At 29.3% G+C, this 25,559-nt stretch overlaps 3 protein-coding genes across 3 annotated transcripts; 1 reads left to right on the top strand and 2 right to left on the bottom strand.

Annotated features, from left to right (window-relative positions):
* The first annotated feature begins 6 nt into the window (after nucleotides 1-6).
* On the top strand, nucleotides 7-3,903 carry LOC137808073 (peroxisome biogenesis protein 19-2-like). Its single transcript, XM_068608979.1, has 5 exons — nucleotides 7-160; nucleotides 254-302; nucleotides 411-687; nucleotides 2,715-3,031; nucleotides 3,623-3,903. Exons 1-5 carry the CDS (start codon nucleotides 121-123, stop codon nucleotides 3,666-3,668), a joined length of 729 nt encoding a protein of 242 aa, XP_068465080.1. The 5' UTR covers nucleotides 7-120; the 3' UTR covers nucleotides 3,669-3,903.
* A 246-nt stretch (nucleotides 3,904-4,149) lies between these two features.
* Nucleotides 4,150-8,744, bottom strand: LOC137808072 (probable pectinesterase 68). Its single transcript, XM_068608978.1, has 5 exons — nucleotides 8,310-8,744; nucleotides 7,920-8,109; nucleotides 6,728-6,934; nucleotides 4,701-4,936; nucleotides 4,150-4,556 (listed from the first exon to the last, which is right to left on the bottom strand). Exons 1-5 carry the CDS (start codon nucleotides 8,570-8,572, stop codon nucleotides 4,400-4,402), a joined length of 1,053 nt encoding a protein of 350 aa, XP_068465079.1. The 5' UTR covers nucleotides 8,573-8,744; the 3' UTR covers nucleotides 4,150-4,399.
* A 7,731-nt stretch (nucleotides 8,745-16,475) lies between these two features.
* Nucleotides 16,476-23,857, bottom strand: LOC137808071 (putative glucuronosyltransferase PGSIP8). Its single transcript, XM_068608977.1, has 5 exons — nucleotides 23,111-23,857; nucleotides 18,843-19,101; nucleotides 17,912-18,113; nucleotides 17,644-17,791; nucleotides 16,476-17,302 (listed from the first exon to the last, which is right to left on the bottom strand). Exons 1-5 carry the CDS (start codon nucleotides 23,395-23,397, stop codon nucleotides 16,762-16,764), a joined length of 1,437 nt encoding a protein of 478 aa, XP_068465078.1. The 5' UTR covers nucleotides 23,398-23,857; the 3' UTR covers nucleotides 16,476-16,761.
* Between the last annotated feature and the right edge of the window lie 1,702 nt (nucleotides 23,858-25,559).

Below are 25,559 nucleotides of genomic sequence, written 5' to 3'. Positions count from 1 at the left end.
AAGTATTGATATGGTAAATGACAACAACAATGTAATTGGAATAGGATGAGAAACAACACTGCATAGTTATTTTATTCATTCCATTGGCCGTAGCAGCAGTGTTGTGTGGCGGTGGCAACCATGGCTGACTCCTCCCAAGACCTCGACCAACTCCTCGATAGTACGTTCTTCCTCACTCACTCTCAAACTCTGATTTTAAATTATTTAGCTATTTTTTCTCTCTTTCTGAGACTCTTTCATTCGATTATTTCAGGTGCTTTGGATGATTTTCAGTCCTTCAACCTTAATCCTTCTCCTCCAAGGTTATCGTTTCCCATCTTTGTTCCACTCTGCAATTCTTTTAACTTATTTTATTATTTTAGTTTACTGAATCTTTGTGTGTTTGTGTTAATTGAATTGTGTGTTGGAAGTGGGGGAGCAATTGCGAGCAAAAACGAGAGTCCTTCGTTGCCGTCGGGGGTTCAGGGATTGGGCATGGGTTTACCAGATTTGAGAACGAAGAAAAAGGGGAAGCAGAAGGCTTCGAAGGACATCCACGTGGCGGAGGCGCTGAACAAGCTGAGGGAGCAGACCAAAGAGGCTGTGAAGGGCCTGGAGTCTATGACCCCTCCTGCTGCTGATGATTTGGGGAAGGATGCGTTGATGGAAGATTGGGTCAAACAGTTTGAGCAGCTTGCTGGCTCTCAGGTATTCTTTCTTTCCTTTTTTTTCCCTTTAAACCAATCTGTACTTGATGTTAGTTATTCAGTAATTTCTCTTGTCAAAGCGCTTTAAGTTTGTTGTGTTATCTAGTTGTGAGGTGAAAATCGGTAATGGATTTTAGGGGCAGTTGTTTGTATTTGTTTTTTGCATCTTCATGTAGTCTAACAGTTTGGATATGTGAGAGGGACGCTATGGTGATATAGGGTTTTAAATTGCTGTGTTGTGGCTGTGGAAACTCCAAAAACCTTGATGTTGCAGCCAAACTAGTGGCTGCAGACCGGTTTTTTAAACCTATCCGTACCCCATTGAGATGGAATTTGAAGTTTGTTGGTCTCGTGCTTTGAGTGCAAGGAACCTAGGTCTTTGGTTTGATCCATGTGTATGGAAAAACCCCAACCTTCTGTTCCAGGAGGGTGAGGATTCTCTTGAAAACTGAAGAAAGATTAAGTTTGGCAACTGTGTCATTTTTTTCTCTCTGTAATTAATTTGTCTGCTGCTGCTGCTTGGACGATAATGAGCTGTGGACTGGTTGTTGTGATGTGTGCTGTGTGTGATATTCCTCTCATCTCTATTTTAAATGGTCTCATCTCTCACAATTAGATACTCTTCTCACCTGATATGCACACACACACAAAATATAATATAATATAATTTATAAAAGAGACAGATTTGGGCCAAAGGACAAAGAGTTGTTTGCCCTTACCTGGGTTTTGTGTATTGGAAGAATCAATAGTTGTGTATCAGAGGAGAATCACTAAGGTATGGAGGTTTTATTTTATTTTTTGAAAATGTGTTTTTTTACTGTATATATACATATCGGTGCATCATAGAGCTTTGTCAAAGATGAACACATATTAAAGTGGTCCACCAGAGGACGTCCTGATAAATTGATGTCAAAATTTATAATCTTTTGAGTCCAAAAGATTCTGACTAACCTAAGACTGCATTAGCAACCTTCGTAACAAACATTCTTGGACATCTCAAGGTTATGGTAGAGTCAACTGATACATAAGAGATAAAAAGAAGGAAAGAATAGAGTAATTCACACAGTATGGTTATATTATTCAATGTGACCAAGAATTGGTGAAGTTTGAGGGTCACCTTCCCTCCATAACTGAGTCAATTTACTTTAGAACTAACTTCCCTTTCACTCTTATTTGTAGTCAATTCTATTTACATCTGATTTACCCCCATTTCCCTTTACATACATGTTCTTTGCTACTGGTTGTCTATCAGATTACTATGTTTGGTATTTTCTGAGTTTGAATGTCATGAAATTTTGAGTTCAGTTCATCCTAGCCTAGATTTTGGCACTTATTTTGTGCGTGTCAAGTTTTCCCTTTATGGAAATTGGAATGCAGTGATCTTACTTTTAATGTAACAACTCAAGTTCATATATTACATTTGGAGATTTCACGTTGGCTTGAGAGATATAATTAAATTTGAATATAAGTGTGTGTAAACTTCACATTACAGACCAATTTTGTACGATTGAATTAAACTTAAAAGTCCACTTTCTAAAAATACATTCAAAGGGTGTTTGTCATGGTGGCTACTTATTTAATTTGTTTTTTGTATTCAATTGATAACTTCTTTTTTTCTTAAAGAAGTTCAAACATATATGAAGCATTGAAGTTGGAATCTATTAATTAAGAGAATGAAAAGTAAGAGAAATTTGGAGTGTACAAACTTTGACGTGTCCTTTTGCTGAGCTTCACATGGAAAAGAGACTGGTGACAGAAGCAGAAATCGAGGCCTGGAATACTTCTTTCATATAAAAACATAGCCTCTATTATATATCTTCTTTAAAATATGTGAAGCTAACCAGACTAGACCAAACAATTTGCCAAGTCTGGTTATAATTTTTTACTAAGATGAAGCAAGTGATTAAGGGCATCAAAGATATTGTAACTACTTATGGTGCTATTTCTTAATTTTTCATCTTGGAAATACCGTATCTTGACTTCCTTTCCTGCATTTAAAGCTATTATTATTATTATTATTTTGTGTAGGACATGGAATCTATTGTGGAGACCATGATGCAACAACTTCTGTCCAAGGAGATTCTTCATGAACCAATGAAAGAAATATCAGAAAAATATCCTAAGTGGCTGGAAGAACACAAATCCAGCTTAAGCAAAGAGGAATATGAACGTTATGCACACCAATATGAATTGATACGAAATCTTAATGATGTTTATGAAAGTGATGCTGGAAACTTTACCAAGATTGTTGAGCTTATGCAGAAAATGCAAGAATGTGGACAACCACCAAATGAAATCGTCCAGGAGCTTGCTCCCGACTTTGACTTAGCCAGTCTTGGCCAGTTGTAAGTTCCCTTGGTATATGTTGGTGGTGTTTATCACACTATGTACTTGTAGTATTAATCATTGTTTACTTTTTTTAAGTGAGACCCTCATGTGAAAATATGCATCGATTATTTTTAGCTTCCTAAACACTGAACTAGATGAATAGTTTGTCTTTAAATTTTAGATAAGAGGTATAAGTTGACTTTAGAGCTGTTGTTTAAGTGGTGAAGCTCAATATATCAGTTCATGTTTTTGTTGATAATCAATACTGGCTAATAAAATAAATGGCTTCGTACAATCTGTAAAATCTGTCTCTTTATTTTAGTACTAACTCAGTGATCTAACTTGCAATGAATTACTACTTCTGAAATGGGTATTAAATCATCATATAAAAGCTACGATGTAGAATTGGCTAGATCCTAGTTGAGAAATGAAACACCCATATCTAAGGTTTGGTTGTCCCCGCTAGGATAGCTATTCCCCTCTCCCATGAGGATGCTTATATATTTTTGAAAAATAAAACGAGTTATCCGGCAGCATGTATTTACATCGTAGTTTTCAAATTGCATTACTGTATCTGCATCAACTGATGTGAACATTTTCTCCTGCAGATCTCCAGAGATGCTTGAAGCTCAGCCAAATTGTTGCATAATGTGAAGCTATTTCTTCCCATTTACCAAGTCTCTTTGATGGTTTACAGGTTTTTAGGAATATTTAATTTTCACTTGTCAGAATAAAATAGTTTTATGCATTACAATGTTTTCCCCTTCTCACGACAAGGTTACGAGGAAACCACAATTAAAGTCTCCGTTTAAGGTTCTGTATGACGAAGGCATGTCTATCAATATTTTCTGCTGGCAATTATATTACGAGTTGTTAGTTGCAAACAAAATTTGCTTTGTGATTTTTTGAGATTCATTTCGCGTCATAATGAGTAATGGCAAACTATTTTCAAGGCTGAAAAGCTCCAGTAGATTACTAGATTCATAGGTAAGATACACGAATTGTTTTTTTTTGTTAATGATGCCATAACTAGCCATTTTGTCCTATATATTATCAGATATTCATCACACAAAATCTTTTGCAAGAGTTCCGTGTAAAATCCCCCTCCCCCGGACACTGCAGTAAAACAAGCTGATAAACACGGAAATGAAATTGTATTCATAATAAAAGAATCAAGATTTGAAAAGTGATAAGAGTATACAGTATAAAGATCAAGCCCCGGACTATATTAAAGATTGAATGAATGAATTTTCTATGTGCTAAACAGAAGACAAAAAAGAGGATAAAATGACAGCAATAGTATTGGATAGACTATAGATGTGCAATATCTTGTTTTGGTGTCTCTTAAAGAAACTGGAGTTTCATGTTGGTGGTTCAGCAGTTAGCTAAGCATCAGAGGGTGCCATCCAGTGTCTCCCATTAACAAAACTCTTGACCAGGAATGGATGAGCAGATTCAAAATCTAGCTCTTGGGCTAATGGAACTCCACGTATAGCAGCAGCACCTGGTCCCCAGCATTTGTACACTCCAAAGAACACAGTCCTAAAGCAGTGGAGTGGGTTCAATATCAGCCCAAATCAAGAGAAATAATTTCAAATTAAATAGGAAGAAACATACCATAAATAATAAGATGATTATATAGTATGAAGTATGGTTTTAAGAAAAATAATAAAAGCTAGGTCTTACTTGTTATTGTAAGAAGTGTTCCAATCATCCCAACCACCATGTGCAACTATGTTGTCGAAGTAGGTGTAGGCATAGACAATCCTAGAGTACTCGCCCATTGCACGGCCCACATAAATCGGGCCTGTTCCTGTCACCTTGCACCGTACGAATGCGAAGCCTGTTTTCTCGTATGGGGATTTCCTATCTTGGGCTGCTATTGACCCAAACCTTGTGGCAATTGAGTGTAGCCTGCAATCCTGAACCAAACAATGCTGTTATTACATAATCCAGAATGCAAAAAAATTACAGTTCAAATGCATTTTAGGGTTTTTAAAAAATAATAGGGACAGGTTAGTCTTTGCATAACATTATGGGGTGCAGGAAGAAAAATGTAGGGGTGCAGGAAGAAACTTTCATAATTGCGTTTTATCATTTTTGTTCAGTGTATGCTACCTATAGGCCCACAGATGGTCTCTTCCTTCCATGAGTCCAAATCATATTACATACCAATGATTTTACTTTAACTTATTATATTTATGCATATTTAGTGTAATTTTCATTAAGAAGTTTTATTCTCCCATAATTAACTTTATGATCTTATAATATAAGAATATTTTTATTTTGGTTCCTGTTATATTTTTATTTGATTTTCATTCTTTAGCTTTTAGTCTCTAATGTTAATTTTTTATTAACTCTATGATATCAGGATGAGGTTATTCCCTATGGGCCAAATACACTCAATATTATTGATGTCATTAAAAGTGTTACAGAAGAAAAATAAAAAATATATATTTATAGAGACTAAGATAAAAAAAAATTATTTATGAGGATTAAATAAAAAAATATATATTTGTTGAAATTAAAATTAAATACTTATAAGAACTAAAAGTGAAAATAGCATATTTATAAAGATTAAAACTAAATTTTACGAAAAAGTGAAATAAACAAGTAACTAAGGGTGGAAAGTTCAACAAGTTGTTAATAATTTTTTTAATATACATTTTATTCAAGTAACACATGTCCATCTTATAAAATAAAACAGGAATTGTATTTTTTTTCTTTTAATCCTCATGTATTGAGGTTATATTTTTTATACTTTTGTAATTATTAATCAAGTTGATAACTTGGTTCACTTTGTATCATTATGTCATTCTGATTATGTTCTTAGGGATAGACTAAATAAAAATATTAACGACAAAAATTAAAAGAAATATTAAAAAAAATGAATAATAAAGTAGAAACTAAAATCGAAACACTCTATGTTGGAATAACTAAAGCTTCAATTATTTAGAACAGACATTTGAAACAACATTTTAAAATATAAACTAAAGAAAAAACACAGCCTTCGTTATGTACAACAGACAATTCATATTTTATGAACATTTAAATTCGATAAATTAATTTTCGGTACCGAAAGATGAAGAAGTTAAACTAGTGGCAATTATATCGTTAAATAAAGATATTATAACTACGAAACATTGATGTTATTATTATTATTTTATTATCAATAGTTAGAGTTATAAATTTCACTTGGCTTAGTTTTTGTATTTTTTCTAGATAGAAATAATTATCTTGCATACATTTATTAAATAGAGTTTGAGAAATAAGAAAGTACGTAGTATTAAATTAAGAAAATAGAAACAGCTTTGAGAATTGATTATGAGTGTGTAGAGAAGTTTGATTTATTTGTTCATAAGAGAAGGCTAAAGAATCGAAAGTGCATGGCATGTTTTGATGAGTGACGAATCTGCCGAAACACACGTTAAACCGTTAAAGGTAATTAATAATATATGGCAAAAAGCTGAAACCTTTTTTCATGCAAACCATGTCGTGCACCACTAACTCCCTACCAAATTAAAAACTGCTACAGTGCTTACACAAAAGTGGGTAAAAAGATGAAATAATAATTTAATGAAATTTATGTTTCATCAAATATAATACAAGAACAGTGTGAGAGAAAAACAATATTTTTGTTCTGAAAAAAAATGAAAGGGTGTAGCATGTAGAATAAAATACTGAAACAGCAGTGAGATAGGTTAATGAATTACCTTGTACATGGACCTGCCATTTCCAAAAATGAAATCTATGGAACCCTCAATGTAACATTCTTTGAAGTAATGACGGCCAGCATCGTCGCAAAGAGTGTCTTGTGCACCGTAGAAGCCGCAGCCGGAGAAATAGGCTTTGTCCCCTGAAATGCGAAACGCCGCAGCTTGCCACCCCTCCATTCCCGGCATCGGCGCCGGAGAAGTGTTCTGCACCGTTTCATATTAATTTATTGATTTCTTCTAAACTTTTGGCCGAAAGGAATCGCACTCCACAAATTCAACGTTCGTAATAGTATAAAGTAGTTAATTCATGCAATGTAATATATGTCCATGGACCCATCTATGGCATAATTATTATTGACTTTATAATAATATATCATCATACACGCAACTCAAGTTTTTCTCATTAAACTCAACCTTATTCAGAACATCAACAAAAAATTTATAAGAAAAGGTAGGGAATGTTTTTTCTTCCATCTTTGCAAATTATCGGAGATTTCACTTCAAATATAAACATTTCATTGGAAATTACACTAAATAAAAACATTTCATAATATATAAAGTATATAATATATAAAGTATATAAGTGAATTTTATAAGATTATGTTAGACTTAAAATATATTTTTTAATATAACATTAAGTTATTTAAAATTTATTTTAATAAAAATTTGTTAAACTTATCACATAATTCGTTATTAGGCTGTTATCTAAAAATTTATAATATATAGTCTCATGGATTGTAAATCTTATTTTCTAAGATTAAGTTAAACTTAAAGTAACTTTTTAATAAGATATCAGAATTATCTAAAATTTATCATAATAAGAGTTTGTTAAACTTATCCCACCATCCGTTATTAGACTACTATCTAACCATCCATTCTAAACAATTTTACAATATTAAGTTAAATTTAAAATCTACCTCATAATATAAATAAAAAAATAGGATTTTATACAGTTATATATCATTCTAACAGTTCAATTCTTTGACTGATTTTTGTGAAATATTTTTTACTCGCTTGTTTTGAAAAAGAAAAGGTATTGATGTAACAAAAAAAGGGTACTATGTTTAAAATTTGTTGAAAAGTATTATAAAAAGAAAATGTAGAGTTGCAAACAAAAAGTGGGTAAACTGTTAATAAATACATTGACAATGACAATACATAGGGTATATGTGAGAGTTAAAAAGTTTACCCTGAAGCTGATATTCCTAGCAGAGAAATAGTTGGCAAAAACTGTAACAGAAGCTGTTCTGTAAGTACGCAGTTGTTGGCCGTTGGGACCAGGGTCACTGGCCCTATCATGCCATTCTATCACCGTCACATCTCTTCCCGCTCCTTCAAATGTAATGTACGGCTTCGTCACGGGCACTACCACCTTCTCTCTGCACAAACAAAACCAAACACTTCACTACCATAAATAAACAACTTACCACTACATACAAAAAATGTGTTTCAAAACAATACCATTAACGGAACAAGATCAGTCACTGGTACAAAACAAGACTTAGCTACTTACATTTAAGTAATGCAATGAATTTGTAAGTTAATGCGCATGAACTAATTAGTAGAAGAAGAAGAATACATGTAATATCCGGGGCTTATCTGAATAAGGACGTTCATTCTGTTGTTGTCCGGGACAGCATTGACGGCGGCTTGGACTGATCGGAAATGGCCTCCGCCGTTAATGTCGACGGTGATTACTCGGTGTCCGGTGGGTCCGACCCATTTGGATGAGTTTGTGGAAGACACCATTTTGGGGTGGTTTGTGCATGTTACAGTTGTTGCATGAAGTAATATGCAACAACTGAAAAGCAGAAACATTTGCAAGATGAAGAGTGGAGCCATAAGATGACACTATAATAGCATTGGAAAGAAAGTGTAGAGAGATTGTAGGTTGCAAGAGAATGAACTGCGTGAAATGGAATGTGCAACGTGGAAGAAGAAAAGAGATCAATTGGGAAGAGTTGCATTCAGAATTTATAGGCTGAGGGTATTTGATTTTGGGTATCTTGTGATTAATCATAATCAGTGAGTAACGTGTAACTTTATATCTATAGTTTTTTCTATGGTAAGAACATGTTAAGATGTATATCATCGATTCCTCGTCTAACGGTCACTTTTTCACCTTTTTTTTTTCTGTTTAGAAAAATGAGGGCAGAGAAAAAATATTTTGGATGTGTGCGTCTTATTAAAAGAGAGCTATCTATGAATAAGAGCATTCTATAGCTTCATATAGAAAAAAGGATTTTCTACATAATTTGATTCTTTGGTTTTCACTTTTAAAAAAACCACATCTTCAATATACTTGTATTGATTTGTAACATTATATAATGGTATTTGGAACCTTTGATAATGGTAATGTGTAGCTCTATGTACTTTGGATTTGGTTTTATAAATTATGAATTTATTACAGTAACAATATATGATCAATTAATTACTAACAGTCTCCAATATACGTTTAATACAATTATTAATTATTTTGTTAATCACGACATAATTGTTAGACTGTATATCACATTATTTTTTTAGCTGTGAAATTAAAAACAACTTTCAAAGTCAAATGCAGAATAGAAAATATCTAATTGAATAGTTTTTTTTTTATATTTAACTTGTTTAATTTAAACCGAGTCATATGTCACTTTTATGTCGCAAACATCCGAACGTAGCAATATGTGAAATGATATTCACAAAATTAATTCTGGAGTAAAACTTGAGTGATAAGTATTATATTTTAGGTGTTTCTGATGTTGTTATTTAATTAAAATTGTATTTTTATCTTGTTAGCTATAAAGTGTTGCAAGTTAAAATTCATATTACAAAGCCATTTATCCAATGACAAATGGTTGGAAATGGTAAAAACACTTTTCTTTAGTAACACTCAAATGACATTATTCAATACTAACTAAATTAATTTTAAAGAAAAAATAATTCATTAAAATAAATATAATTAATTTTAAAGAAACAAATAATTAATTATTATATTAACTATATTAAAGTCTATTTTAAAAATTTAAAAATTATTAGTATTTAAATAATTAATAACTAAAATCTTAATAATTAATTAGATACAACTTTAAAAGTTATTTATGAATAATATAAAATCATTTAAATATCATTAATTAATTTAGTTTATAAGATAGTAACTCATCTAGATACTAATAATTTATTTAATTTCTAAAATAATATTTAATTTAATAAATATAATAATTAATTATTTTTAATCTTAAAATTTAATCTAACTTTGCCTTTGCACCTATTTACGTCTCTCTTTCTTTTGTGACAAATTTTTATCATATATTACTATTTTTCTTATATATATATTTATCAATAAATAATATTATATAGAACGAAACATTTGGTGCTCAGATTATATATAAAGAATAATAAACTAAGATTTATTATAATTAAAATTACAAAGTTTTGATTAGTCTGTATAATGCAATTACTCAATTTAACTTAAATAGAATGGATTAAGTTTTTTTTTATGATTGAGCTACACTCAACTAAATCAAATCAAATCAGGTTGTACGGTAAATTATGCAGATTAAACCTGACTCAATTTAATAAAAAATATGAAATAAAAATAATAATATAATTATTATTTGGTTGACAAATGTATACTTTTGAAATATCAAGTTATTGAGTTTTTCAAATATAAATGAAATTGTATTTTTTAGAAGAAAACAACAAAGAATTATTTTGAAAATACAAATTTTAATAAAAGTAATTTTAGAATCTTTAATCCCATTAATGAAGCTGAATCCAATAATTAGGTGAAGTTGAGTCTAATTAAAAAAGAAAGGGATATTAATTTGTCCCATAGCAGTTATAAGTATGATAAGATAATAAGGAGTGAGATAGAGATGGATGAAGGTACTTTAAAGTCCAACTATTTACCCGTGACTCTTCATAAATTATAAATGCCCTAATTCCGTTTCCATGCTTCGATTCTGTAGCCACGTGTTCATTCATTTCTTGGGATCAACACCACCATCTAAATTCAAACAATTACATCACTTTCATTTTTTTATTCTATTAACTTTAACTGAATTAATATAATTCAATACACTATAGTTTTAATTTTATATAAAATAAATATCCGGGCTGGTATTTTTAATTTAAAGAAGACATATTTTTTTTCCTCTAAATTAATTACTTTTTGTGTGTCAATAGAAATAATGCATTTAAAAATTGGTGTATTTTTATTATTCTCAATATTTGTAAACAAGTCTTAAACTGCGCGTATATAATTGGTTCAAATAATACATTAATGTTTATCAATTTTTTGAATTTAAAACAAATCAAATATATAATTTATTCTTTTAACTAACTATATAAATATGCCGTTTCTACTTTTAATGACATAATTATGTGCTATTTTTCAGTAAAATTTTGTTTTTTATTAATATTTCTATTGTTTTATGGAAATGTTAAATTGAAAAATATAGTTAATGTCTCATAAATGCAAAACGTATTTAATATTTATCATCACAAATGAGAAAATTGAGAAAAAGATATTATAAAAGGATTTAGAAATGTTCTGCATCAACTTTTTTATTTTCATTATTTTTTAATTTACAGAATTATTATATTTTGTATTTTGTTATTTTAAAATTTTAAATAGTATTATTAATTATTTAATTTTTCTTAACAAAGAAAAATGATGACAAAAATGACAGAAAAAAATCAATAAAATAAACAAAGGATATACTAGAAAAATTTAAAGCCAATTATTTTTAATGAAAACATTGTTTATATTTTTAACTATCGTGTCACTAACTATAGAAACACTTTTAAAAAATTATGCAGTACATGTCTTGGTTTAGTGTACCGTTAATGTTATTCTCTAATTATGTTCAAATTCATACGTTTCATCTTTACACTTATTAATTTTGAATAAAAACTGAGAGAAAAACAGGGAATAAAGTTTGCACTTCTCTCGTAACTTATCACGTTATTTCCTCCTACCCACACTTGCATTAGATTTACAAGATTCGTTCTAGTTAGTTTTATGAACTTCTTAATCTTGAACTTTTTTTTTTACAATGTGAATCAATGTAACCTTCAGAATACTGTTTTAGTAGCAATTCAATTTTAAATCATTAAATATTAAATGTAGAAATAAGTTTAGACAATGTTCTAAAGAACTTAACTTCATTAGAATAACATAATTAGTAGATATTGTTTAGTTTGGAATCACTTTTCTTTGAATAATGAGAATTATTTTTCATAAAAGTTGAAGAATGAGAATTTATCTTTACAACCTTTCTAAAAAAACAAGAACTTATATTACTAGAATCTATAAGTTATAATTTTCTTTAAAACAAAAAATGTTTTATTAAAAATAAATATGTATTTAAATTATTGATTTCGACTCTTAAACTATATATATAATTAAGCCTAAAACCTTTAGTGTAAATCCTTCAAAACTGTATTAAAATTGTATTGTGTATAAGAATCTACCTAACTCAAATTAAATTGCTTAATACTGATACTTAAAAGCAAAAAGTTTTAAGAACATTATTTTATGGTAACTTACATGAAGTGGAAACCGTTACTATGTTAATTATATTTATTGAATGTGAGTATCTTATGCATATGAGTGATGTTGGCATTGGCATGCAATGTCGTAAAGCATCCTCAAACGGTCATTTGGAGTCGCGTGTGTGCACGACACATGATGGTCCCAGCATGATGAATAGTATTTTGTATCATACCATAAAACCTAAACAAGTGATGAACAAAACCTTTTAATCTTTCTGGACCAGACAGACACACAACTTGGCCCCCACCCAACATTTGTTTTTCGAACGTTGCAAACTTGGAAAACGAACACTGTCTTCCATCCTCGGTTTGAGGTAACTGAGATTATTAAAATTTACGCCACTTACTTTCTAGTGATACCCATATTATATGCTCGATTTAAAACCAAAATGGGTATCAGAAGTCAATGACATTCTACAATGATAGTGGAAATAGAGGCACACAAAAAATCATTGCAGTTTCATCTTTTTCCAAAAATACTAGTAGTGCCTTTTTGCTGTTAACAGCAATGCACTGTTCTTAAACTATAATTAACATTTTAGATAGTGAGATTATAAAACAAATGCTCTTCAACTCATGAAGCCATCAGTATTTTCTCCTAATGAATTCTTATTTGTATATCCACTTTTCAAAGTTATTCTTGTAATCTGATAACAACTTTTAAGTTGTAAGTTAGAAATGAAACTTGTAGGAATACTAGGAAAAACTAAAAAGGGCTTCATGAAAAAAAAGTATTTGAAATAATTGATTGATTAGTCGTAATTTTTACAGTTTGTAAATAGGTACTAGATGTAGGCTAGTTAAACTGGTATAAATATTATAGTGTTTTTTTCTCTATCTATTATACTTGTACTAGCTTTAATGTTTTTTACAAGTTGTTTGCAAAAAGCCCTTTTAAAACTCTTTTACAAGTTGGAGCAAGTTAGGCTTTTTCTAATTTTTATGATCTTAGGGTAATTTATTGAAGATTGAAAAAATTAGTTACCAAAGATAACCAAAACTCGAAATTAGCATTATAAGAATCCTGAAGATGTGTTTGAGATATTATGAAAACCCTTTGATACTTATGAATTTACTAAATTGTTGAAAATGAGAATATATTATTATAATTGCATATCTTGTTTTTCCATAAAAAAAATATCCAAATTATGTAAAGGGTTTACACAACTTCTTATTATAATTAACATGCACTACAAGAAAATTATTAAATAAAAATTATTATTTTTTAAATTAATTGTTATATTAATTAAATTATATACTATTGTAAAGATTAAAAAAATTAATGATATTTAAATTAGTTTTTATTAACAAATAGTTTATAAATTAATATTTAATTAGCTACCAAAGTTTTAGTTACCGACTCTAAAATTTAAATAATTGGTAGCTAACAATTTAAAAAATATTTATCAATAATAGAAACTAATTTAGATAACAATAATTTTTTTTCTCTAAAATAATATATAATTTAGTCAATATAAAAACTAATTATCTATTGTCTCTAAAAATATTTATATTTAATATTTTTCTAATAGTGATGCTTACAATAAGTTATACATATGATTATTATATGTTTTAATGTTTACTTAATAAACAAGGAATACATAACCCTCTAGTTTTGTGTTTTTATTAAAATATGGAAATTTGATTATGTTGTTTTATAAAAGTGAATATATTTAATGAATAATTAGAGTTTATATAGTGTTTGGAAGTGGTAGTTATGTTTGTTTGAACAAAATTTATTTATATTAGTCTATTATGATACTTTATTTGGGATTTGAATGAGTGGTTAATAAAAGAATTGAGTGTTTGAAATCAATTAAATGGGAACACAAATATTTTAAATTGTATTAAGGAATAAATATTTAAAATTAGAAAGAAACTTCCTTTAGTTGAATTGGAAATCAAATTGAGTCGAGATAGTTAGGTATGTCACTCAAGAGCAACTAGAAATCACTTGTGGCAAAGCAGGGTTACTCAAGTATCTACTAAGTCGCTCAAGTAATGAGATTCTTTGTTCAAATTGCATTTGGTTGTTGAACATTTAGACAATTATCTCTTATTTAAGAGTTTCGTCACTTAAACATCAAAATAAATATTAAAACGACCATGTTTAGACACACAAGCGTCAATGGAATGTTTAAGCGAGAGAGGGGTCAAGACAATTTTTTTCTGCTCTTGAAAAAATGACACTCATCTATCACATTGGTCACTTAAATGACTCTCTTGTACGTGAAATCATATTTTGTGTGATTAAATGAATTATTCATTGAAAAAGTATATTATGTGATAGTTAGTTTGGAATGATAAATGATTTAAGTTGTGAATATAAAGTGAATTATCTCATAAATGGTTTTATTACTTATTTTGGTTTGCAAAGGTAATATATTGATTTGAATTGTGATTAAAATAAAGGATGATAGTATAGATACTCTTTTGAAAAATCAATGATTACTTAGTGTGGTAATAATCTTGATGTGATTGTATTATTGAATATTGAAATTCATGAGATATTCTAACTTCACTATAGAATAAACCAAAGTGAAACCAAGTAGATTACATATTGTGTGGTGAAAAGTAAAACAAATATATTTTTTAATCAGAATTTGTGATGTAGATGAAATGAATCACATATTATTAGTCTCTAACATATCTTACTTGGTAGAAGAATTTGTTTCCTAGATATTTGGGGAGATTTGGAATACTATGAGATTTCTTATAGCTTTGTGGAGGTAAGATGCATGTGTGTGATAATGATATTTTATGAATACTTGATAACCATTATGAAGACAAAGATTATTATTGATTTATGTGCGATTTTATTTAAAGTAACTTACTTTCTCTTGTGACTTTGTATTTATCTAGTAATTTTTATAATTATCCTTCCTACTCTGACTAACTAGTTTTAAAATATTTTTTTCTTCTAAAATTATGCAAATTTTTAGTATAAATTCATACAGAATTTCAACAAAATTGATCTGAATTTAGTACACGAAGTAAAATATGCACGATTTTAAATTTTCAGAGATTGAGAATATACATATATATATATTATTTATTTATTTATTTTTAAATATAAAAATGTCATTTTTTAGAAATTGAAAGCATATCTAATGTTAAATTGCTTTAAGACAAACTCGATCCAAGTGCCCATGCTATAATATTAAGGTGCTTCTTTCTGCACTCCGACAAAGTTCTTCCTGCACCCCATCAAATGGGCCCATTTATTTGTTCATGCTATTCCTAACTGGACCCATGTTTGGGCTCCTTCGGCCTGTAGAACTGTTTCTTTTCATCTCAGTTATTAGGCTAGGATACAATAATATATAAAATTTACCAGCTTTTAGGGTCAGGGGCAATTTCTTATATTTAATATATATATATATATATATATATACCTTTTTAAATATTAATTACATTATTAATTTCTGAAACATTAAAATTTTATTTTTAAATAATAGATAAACAATATTTTTTTGGCAATGGTGCTTATCAATTTCATACGATATAGAACATTTTTACTTGATTTATAATATACATGGTATGAACATTAGTAACTGTACATTTTTAAAAAAATTCTTATTAATTATGTTGTTTAAAGAATTAATTTTATTATTCATTGAATAGTATATTTTCAAATCGTGTCACAACAATAATCAATACTGAAAACAAGTTGTAACATAAGTTTTTAATGTAGTTTAGTATTCAATTTATTTCTTTAATATTTAGATTAAGAGTTTTTTTAGATTTAATGACTTAGGGTCAAAAGCATTCTAGAGCCTTGCAAAAAATATAACTATAAGCTAAGAAAATTAAGAAAAAGAAATTATTAGTATCTCAAACTTCAAAACGTTAATATTATATATTGCTCATAATTTGGCATACATAAATAAAGATTAATAAATATTATTAAATTATCAAGTAATTTAATATTATTATATTTATATAAAAGAAAGGCGAATAATAAAACCTTATAAAACAGATTTTAAAGTCGCAATAACAGTTAATAAAATTGGCCCAAAATATAATTATTTTTATAATAAAAATATAAAATTGTTATTATCTAAAATTGTAATATTTATCTAAAATTGTTATTATCCTTAACCTCTCTAATCAATATAGGTGAAAAGTTGTGATTGTGTTCATGAAACTTCAATTGTCATTGAAATATACTAAAGATGTATCTTTGAGATGAGTTTCCTTCCACTGATACTAAGGTATTCAAGTTTATATGTAATATGAACAAGAGATTGAGTGTTGTGACTAGATGTTAAAAATTTGATTACAGCAACCAATAGTGCAATTGTTACAGAGAAAAATAGCAAACCAATCTTTATATACACACTATAGCTGCCCGCTGGAAGTAAGTGCAAGATGATCTTCTGGCTCCAAAAGAATTGATATAATTTCAACCATAAAAAGCATCTAAATGGAGCTGAATCCATGGCACTTCATCCCCTTCAACTTGTCATCTACATGCCCAATTAGACAGCTCAATATAACTTGTTAAACCAAGAAGGGGGCGAAGACTCTCCTATTCTTGGAAGAAAAGCTTCCCTTTCTAGAGACTGCTGAAGCCCTGCCACTATCCTGATCGTTGATGCCCACACAAATGGTGCAGCACAGAATGCATAACCAAAAACGCACAATGCTCTCACTACCCCATCTGAATACCATGGAAAAGCCATCACCATCAAGGCACCAACAATTCCAAGCCAAGGCATCAAAACTGGCAACATTGGAAGCAAAAAGGCATTGATTGCAACTGAGCACAATGCAAAGACACCGAGCAAGTAGAGAGGCCATCCTAACAAAGGGTGAACTGTGTGAGGAATAATGAAGAAGGGTGTTGTGTAAGCAGCAAGGATGCTCCACAATGCAACCAATTTAAGGATGTTCTGCACCAAGTTTATGCTCTTGTCAGAACGCCTATAGCACAGCTTTGAGAGACTTGGCCTTGCAAAACGTGTCATTGCTATTATACCCAAATATATTGCTGATTGAATAAGAATCACTGCCATTTCCGCACCATACCTGCACTAAATAATACGCCAATTGTTACAATGCTTACCTATCTTACATAAAATATTAGTCTAAAAAAAATATTATTAAGTGAACTTTAAGTCTAAATGGTGATAAGACCAACAAACTTTCATAGGATAAGTTATAAGTTTAAAAATATTCTGATATTATATTAAGAAGTGTAATTCAATTTTATAAAACAAGTTTTAAAATGAGATTTGCACTCTTATATAATATAAAATTTCCTTATCTATAGTGATGTCTTTATCTATATTACTAACATAATTACAATTTCAGATACTTAATATGTTAAAACAAAAGAAAAAACAATAATAATACATTATGGACCTTACCCCAAAGTTTGGAGACGTTTATCATGCCACTGGAGGCCTAATGGCAGGACAGGCCAGGACCACCAATACCACGGCTTCAACCACGGTGCCCCTGGGAATGTGATGACACTGTTTGGTCCACAGGGTATGCTCCAGCGAAGTTTAAGATCTAAAAAGGTAAGAGATGGTATTAGCATGAAATCAGATTGCATCAAGTGTTGAGCTGTGAAGTTTCATAATCTAAAAGATGAAGATTCCTCTTTTGTTTGTAATGTATACATGTACTTACAATAGTAAGAAGCATCCATCTGATAACCTAAAGGAAGCCTATATGTTCCATCAAGCCTGCTGCCATTAGAAGGTGGATAAAACATTGGCTTATCAAGCAACTGTGGGAAATAGCTAGCTATGAACCCTTGGTCTGCACCATCAGGATTTTCTCTCCCATTTTGTAATTCATGAACCATGTCCTTGAACACGGCCATTGATGGCTGCAAATATCAAACAGTACAATAAACTAAGATGATAGCTTTTTTCACATAAATAAAACGTGTTGTTTTGAGTTAAGAGTGGCATACAATATACTCTACTTATTACATATCCACCACAGATATTCCCTAACTGACATATGATCTATTAAATTTCAGGAAAAAGCTTATTTGACTACTTTCTCACTTCTACTCTACAAACCCTTTTAATAATAAACATATTATATTTTCTTAATGAAAATTATTATAATTTTTTTAAAAATAAACGTGGATGCCACCTAAAATACCTGATTGCTCTAAATTTAAATGCTTTCAAACGAGCAAAATCAATCAAGACTTAAATATTTTGCCAACCTAAGAAACAAAAGTGATTTTTTTATTGCTTAATCAGATTACCTTTTTTTTTTCTTGACAAAACTTGGTTGTTGAAAAAAGTTAGATTATAATATTATTAGATATTTAACTGTGACGGCAAAACATAAAAACATTGTTAAAAATTTTGTTAAGATCTGAGTTTAACTTTTATAGACGGTCGTGTAATGAGAACTACTACAACTAATGATAATTTATCATGCATATTAATATTAATGTAAAAAATCTTTATACGGTTCTTTTATGGAATCTTTACAGTGTGAAAAGAAATGATTTAAAAGGTGGGATAATTATGAAAAGTTTGGAGTTATATTGCAGTGTGGTAGATGGTGAGATTGTAAAGGTGTTAGAGGAATGTACCTGCAAGACGAAAAGGCCCGTGTGGAACACACAAGGATTGATAAAGACCGCACAGAACTGTCCACATTGAAACAACTCCTCCGTGTTGTGAAGGAAGAGGTTGTCTGCGTCCAACATAACTACCCTGTCATACTCCACTAAGCTCCACGCGTACAGTTTGTTCAACGATAGCTTGAATCTCTTGTCAAAATTATCTTGATGCTTATATGGGTTCTCCAGATTTTCCACTCTCACTACTTTCGCACCATCTTCCTTTTCTCTGGACAACACACCAATAACAACACGCAACTCAGAAGCCACTTCAAACACACACAAAATATCTCCTTTCAATTCTGCTACTCTAAAATAACATTATTTTCTCGTTTCAATTGTTCTCATCTTCTCACCAAATTGCTATCTACCTAGTCTACTCAATTATGGCATGATCGCAGGACCACTACACAGCACCCTCTAAAACCCTAGCTTCACCTAACACAACTATTATTATCAACGCACATAAATCACTAAATATAGTTATTATCTTAAAATTATGGATATTTTTAATTTAGATTTAAAAACTATATACAAAAGTTCAGGGTTCTTAAGATTAAAATGAGTTTTTAACCTAAGCTATACAAATTTGGTGATAAAAAATAGTATTTTATATTGCTGTGAATCTATTAAGAAATACTAAGCAACCTAATAGTAGTATATCAATATTAATGTTTTATTCATTTTCATTTAAGGCTTACCAATAAATATAATTTTGTTCATTAAGTTATTGTTATCTATTTTCTAAGAAATTATGAGTGATCACTGTGCGATTGATAAATCCAGATTAAATGGATCCGTTCAAATCTCTTTCTAACATGAATTAAGTCAATTTAACAATCATATTAAAATATAAATATGTATTTAAATAATTTTAATACTTTATTGACATTTTAGATTTAACTTTTGACAAATCCTTTTTTGTTTACTCTCCCTTTTCACTATTTTTATTTTATATTTATTTAAATATTCAACCCAAATTAAACGGATACTACTTAAATAAATAATTTTCAATCGACTTCGATTCAAAATTACTTCAAACTCAGTTGAACCGACCTGTGTACACCACCTTATAACGAAGAATACAAATACTTTTAGTTTTTATTTATTAAGATATCGATTTTTAATAGTAAAAAAAATGCATGGGACATGCGAAAACAAAAGAGGATCCTAAACTTAAAGAAGATAAAGTTATAAAATCAAAATCTTAATTATTTAAATTTTCAAGGTTATTGCGAAATTGCTAATATGTATTTTAAGAATACTAATTAAAAATTAGCACTAACTTTTATTAAAAAATTATAGAGAATAAGTTTGTGTCAACGATACTAGAGTAACGCATGATTACATTAGTGATAATATTAAGAAATGACAAAACTTTCTACATTGAATTCCACTACAAACGACATGGCACGACCACGACACAATCAGAGAACAAAATAGTATGACATGAAGGGTGCCTTTGTTTTAACCATCGAAATGAACGATAAGTTTCTTCTCTTGAACTTAAAATCTCATCAGAAACTAAATTTAAACAAGATATAAATATTTTTTAAAGGATAAATAAATTATTTCAAACACATTGAAATGCAATATACCTGTAAGTGCCTATTTAATTGGTCATTTCAAAAGACCTAAATTATGAATTGTGAAAACCGAATACCTTTAATATGTAAAAATTAAAAAAAAAAAGTACCTTAAAAAATAGAGCTTGCTAGGATCAACATAATAAATGGTACTGCTTTACTATCAGTTTTTGTGACGTCAATTGAAAAAATTGATTTTAAGTAATTACAAATAAATATTTTATTGAGAAAGAAAATGTTTATTATATTTTTAATATAAATAAGTTTTAATATTTTTTAAAATATTTGTAATTACTTCGAATTAATTTCAACAAACTAATGTTAACAAAAGGCAAGAACTGGTTTACCTTTTGCATCATCTAACAAGCTGTTTCTCAATTTGTTCAATCACTATTATGGAAGAATATTAAAAGGTTTTTGGTAATAGATATCAAAACAATGTTAACCAAGAGCTACTTAACATATTAATTAATTTTATTATTATAAAATAATATATATTAAATATTGAATGTTTTAACTTTTAATATACAATAAATATTTTATTAATTACTATCATTTGAATACTCATTCATCTTCAAATATGCAACAGACATGGACTTCACTTTTCAAATTTTGAAATATTAAATTAGTCTACTAAAATAGTGACAAATTTTATTAAAAAAATCCACTTTCTCCGTTAGGGTCAAACGATGTTTATTAATATGCCTTATTTTAAATATAAAATTAAGTTAAACTTTAAATATTCATTACAGTATTTGGTAATAAAAGTTTTTAATTATAAAAAACTTGAAGTATAAACCTATACTAAGAAAATTAAAATTAGCATAATTCATACAATTTTGCTTCAGTATTATAATTTATCAATATTCGTTTTAGTTAATACTGACAAGAAAAAAAAATATTTTAATTAAAAATTTAATAAAATCATTGATTTGGTAAATAATGTAAACGAAAATATGACAATTGAATTTCACATAAATTACCATAAAACATGCTTCGTAAAATAAGAAAGAAATGAAACATATATTTTTGCAATAAAAAAATACTTGTAATATTTTTTCAAATAGATAAAATATTCTTAAGAATTTCTCAACAAATGTACGACAAAAAAATTTATTGCAATCAAATGCAAAAACGTGTTCCTTCTTAATTTAAATTTCCTTTACAGTTTTTTCTACTAAAATAAATAAGGCACTTTTAAAAATGATTTTATTGGAATAACCTTTTTTTAAAATAAAATGCTACACTGAAAGTAAATAATTAAAACATAATTTTTTAAAAATTATACTTCAAACAAATGTACTTTTGTAAGACATGCGTCCCTCGATGTCCCTCCTCCTTGAACATATAATTAAATTTTTTAATAGAACATAAAAACTTGTACTAAAGTATTTATAATTTTCAACAATATAAATGCGAACTATAATGGGCAAAAAGAAAAGTCTAAAAATATTAATTACAAAAATTATGTTTCACACTTGAATAATGTACATACATTGAAGTATATACACCATCTTTTTTATTAAATTTATTTATTTTTCTCAAGAACTGGCTAATTCTTTTAATAAAATCAAAATTCTTTTCATAAAAATTGTAAAGTAAATATCCTAAAAGGCAAAGTATAAATATAGTATTTTAAACAGGTTTACATTATTTTTCTTTTGCTTTAAAAAATTACAGCAATGTATAGTATAATTTTTATTATATAAATTAATTACTGAATTTCATTCTAACTAGGGATGATTTACCAAAACAAGGGAGGCATAAGTTTCATCCTATTAAAGAACAGAATGCAAAAAACAGAAAACTTGTTAACTAGAATAGAATAGCATTTGCCGACCGCAAGAAAACAATGACCAAATAGAAACAAGAAGCGAAAGAACCATCCCATTTATCAAGGACGTTGATACCATCGTCAAACGCTCTTGAACTTCACGCGCAAGCCCAAACACACAACACAACACAACAAATCGCGTGTCATGTGACAACTTACAACTCAGTACTTAAAAAACCAATGCGGAAAAAATCCCTCATCAAAATCCATTAAAAAATGACATATATTATGAAATTGCTGATATCTACTTTTTCTTCCGAATATTTTAAAATATACCTGATGCAATTTTTCATTCATAGATTCAGAGTAAATAAAAAAGACTACCAAATCACGTTCAAAAACCTTTGTAAACCAGGTGAAAACACTCTTTACAAAAGAATAAAAAATGAGTAACGAAAAAGCATGGTTAGAAATAAAAAAATAAAGAAAATCAGGAATTTCAATTATAAGAAATACTTGAAAGACATGGATTAAAAATCTGATATGATGTCGAATAAAAGGTTGATAAATGGAAATCTTAAAATTATGTGGAATAAAAGGTTTGGATAAAACTTGGGACTGAATCTTATATATCTCTATACGAAGTGGAATGAAGAAAGTGAGTGTGTGGAGCCAGGTTTGGAGTTATTGGGGGTTTAGATTTTGACGTGGACATTGATGCCCAAAAAGCCATTAACATTGTGCGCTGTAACTGTACTACGCTACAGTCCACACCAAAACCTATTTCTTCAATTGCAGAGACAGCACTAGAAGACGCTGATAAAGTAAAACCAAAACAAAATAAATGAAATAAATAAATATTATTGAGAGGGACTTACAGAGCTCGAATCCAGCGAGGTGGGACATCGAGGGAAGCAATGACAACGCGATCGGCTTGAGCGTCGAGCGTAGCCAGCGATTTCAGGAGTACGCGTATGGCTACGTAGAATTCGTAGTCCCTGGGCGTACCTACGTACATCATGGTGGCGTACGCGTTCCTTCTGCCTTTCTCTTTCTCTCTCTCACAGGACACACACCCCAATCCCGATAACAACAGCGCCATCACCACCAACACTCTCATCAAACTTCCCTTATTTGAGCACCGCTGCTTCTTTCCCAACGCCATCCCCCAAATCAACCAAACAACTAAATTAACTCTCAATTGAAGGTGGTGGTGGTGGTGGTGGTGGTGGTGGGTGTGTATGTATAAGAGCTGAAAAGCTATTCTGCAGTGGACCTCTCTGGTTTAATTTGAGCGTGTTGAAAAGTGAGATGGCGGAATAGTCTTGGTCAGTTTTGGGAGGAAAACGAGGGAAGGGCTTAAGGGAAAGAAGCGCTTTGTTATGTGCAGAGAGAAAGAAGGAGGAAGCAGCTTTTGAATGGTACCTCTCACACACTCCTTTCACACAAACCAATCCTCTCTCGTACAATTATTAACTTCTAATATCTTTATTAATATTTTAATGTCACTGAATAATAAGGTTATATCACGTTCTTCTATACTCTTTTTAATTCTAAATTATTATTCTCATTAACTTTGCTTTTTTTCTTTTTATCATAATAATACATTTAATTGTTGTGATTGTGGAATTTTATCTTGGGATTACTTTAAGCACTTAAGTATTTTAATTGGAATATAGAAGATTAAAAATGTATATTTTAAAAACTTCGATCACGTTATTAAAAAGTGAAATTAAAAGTACATAAGTATGACACTGGAAGATCAAAAGTATTCTTAGGTCTTTCTACTATTTTTTTATTCATTAACAGAATAAATTAGTTTTTTTAGGGAGTGAAAAAAATAATTATTACTGATTCCTTAATTTAATTTTTTTACTCATGCTCATATATTCATTAATTAATATTAATTAAATACCAAGCATGACACCAAAGACTGACAGGTGAGTTGAATTCAACGAACACATTACAGATTCTAGTTCTGGGAAAAAAGAATTTAGCTTTAATTTTTTTAAGATATATTATTTTATAATCGTAAAAATTTACAACTATTGATCTACAATAATTATTTTAAAATTTATATTTTGTAGTTACTTAGAAATAGTGTTACACAAATTTACATAAAGAAATATTAAACAATTTACATTATCAACATTTGATTTACAATAATACTTTTTTAATTATTTTAAGTATGTTCATAAAGCATGACAATTTCTTAGAAACGTTCCACAAAAACATATTACTAATACTGTTTAAATATTATTATTTTAGATGTTTGACTATCGAAACGTTTGAGTTTTGTAGTTAAATTACTTGGGTTTAGTGAATAAATTCAACCATTTTCTGTTTGCATTCATTATAGTTCATTTCTGAATAAAAAAATACTTTATATACTCAGTTTTTATATTAAAAAACATATAATTAACCGACTAGTGCTTAAAAAATTACCTGGAAGTACGAGGTGTCAGTAGCAAAAAATAAATATCTCTGTTAACTTATAATTATCTCAATCTTAGTACTATTTTTAATTAAATAAAATTTATAGCTTCTACTTAAGAAATCCTAAAAATGTTTGAAGTCCGTACAGCTGTGCCAAATCCATACAATGCACCAACTGGCGTTCCGAAATTAATGCCTCGTTTGGTCGGTCCAGCCGAACATTCAAGAAACAAATTCAACTTCTCATTGTTGTGCCGAACTTAGCTTTCACAAATCATTATTAATACTAACATATTAATCCTACATTATATATTAACATTAAATATAAAAAATAAATCTAATATAAAGAAATTAGATACTACACGTATAACAAAAATAAATATTTGTACGGTTATTCTTTTCGTATTGGTTAGGAAGTGACAAATAGATATTTCACATTATTTGCTAACGTTTGATTTAGGAACTTTCGCCCAAACCCAATTTTGCTTCATGCGAGAAGCGTTGGATCATCTCTGTCCTTTACGATGCTACCACCAACATACAGAATGTTGCTATTGTTATGATTAAATTTAAGTATTTTTTATTTTGTGAAAATAAAATCATTATATAAGATTCACTATTTTAATTAGTATAAAAATAGTTAATTTGGCTTATCTAAATTTGGAAGATATAATACGTTACTTTATGTTATATAAGATCTTTATCCATTAGTTTAAAAGGTGTAACTTGCATTACCATTATTTCCCCTTCACTTGCATCATATAATTGCAATAATAAAACAGAATTCTCCCCACTCTTATTTTCATTACGTGTATCTCACTTTTAAATCATTACACAAGATAACACCCTCATGGGTTAGGACCAGAACTAGAAGAGTACGAACTCTACTAG

This window comes from Phaseolus vulgaris, chromosome 3 (genome assembly GCF_000499845.2).
Source record: "Phaseolus vulgaris cultivar G19833 chromosome 3, P. vulgaris v2.0, whole genome shotgun sequence".
NCBI lineage: Eukaryota > Viridiplantae > Streptophyta > Magnoliopsida > Fabales > Fabaceae > Phaseolus > Phaseolus vulgaris.
The sequence above is the reverse complement of the archived record's forward strand: the minus strand, read 5'-3'. Positions and strand labels throughout refer to the sequence as shown.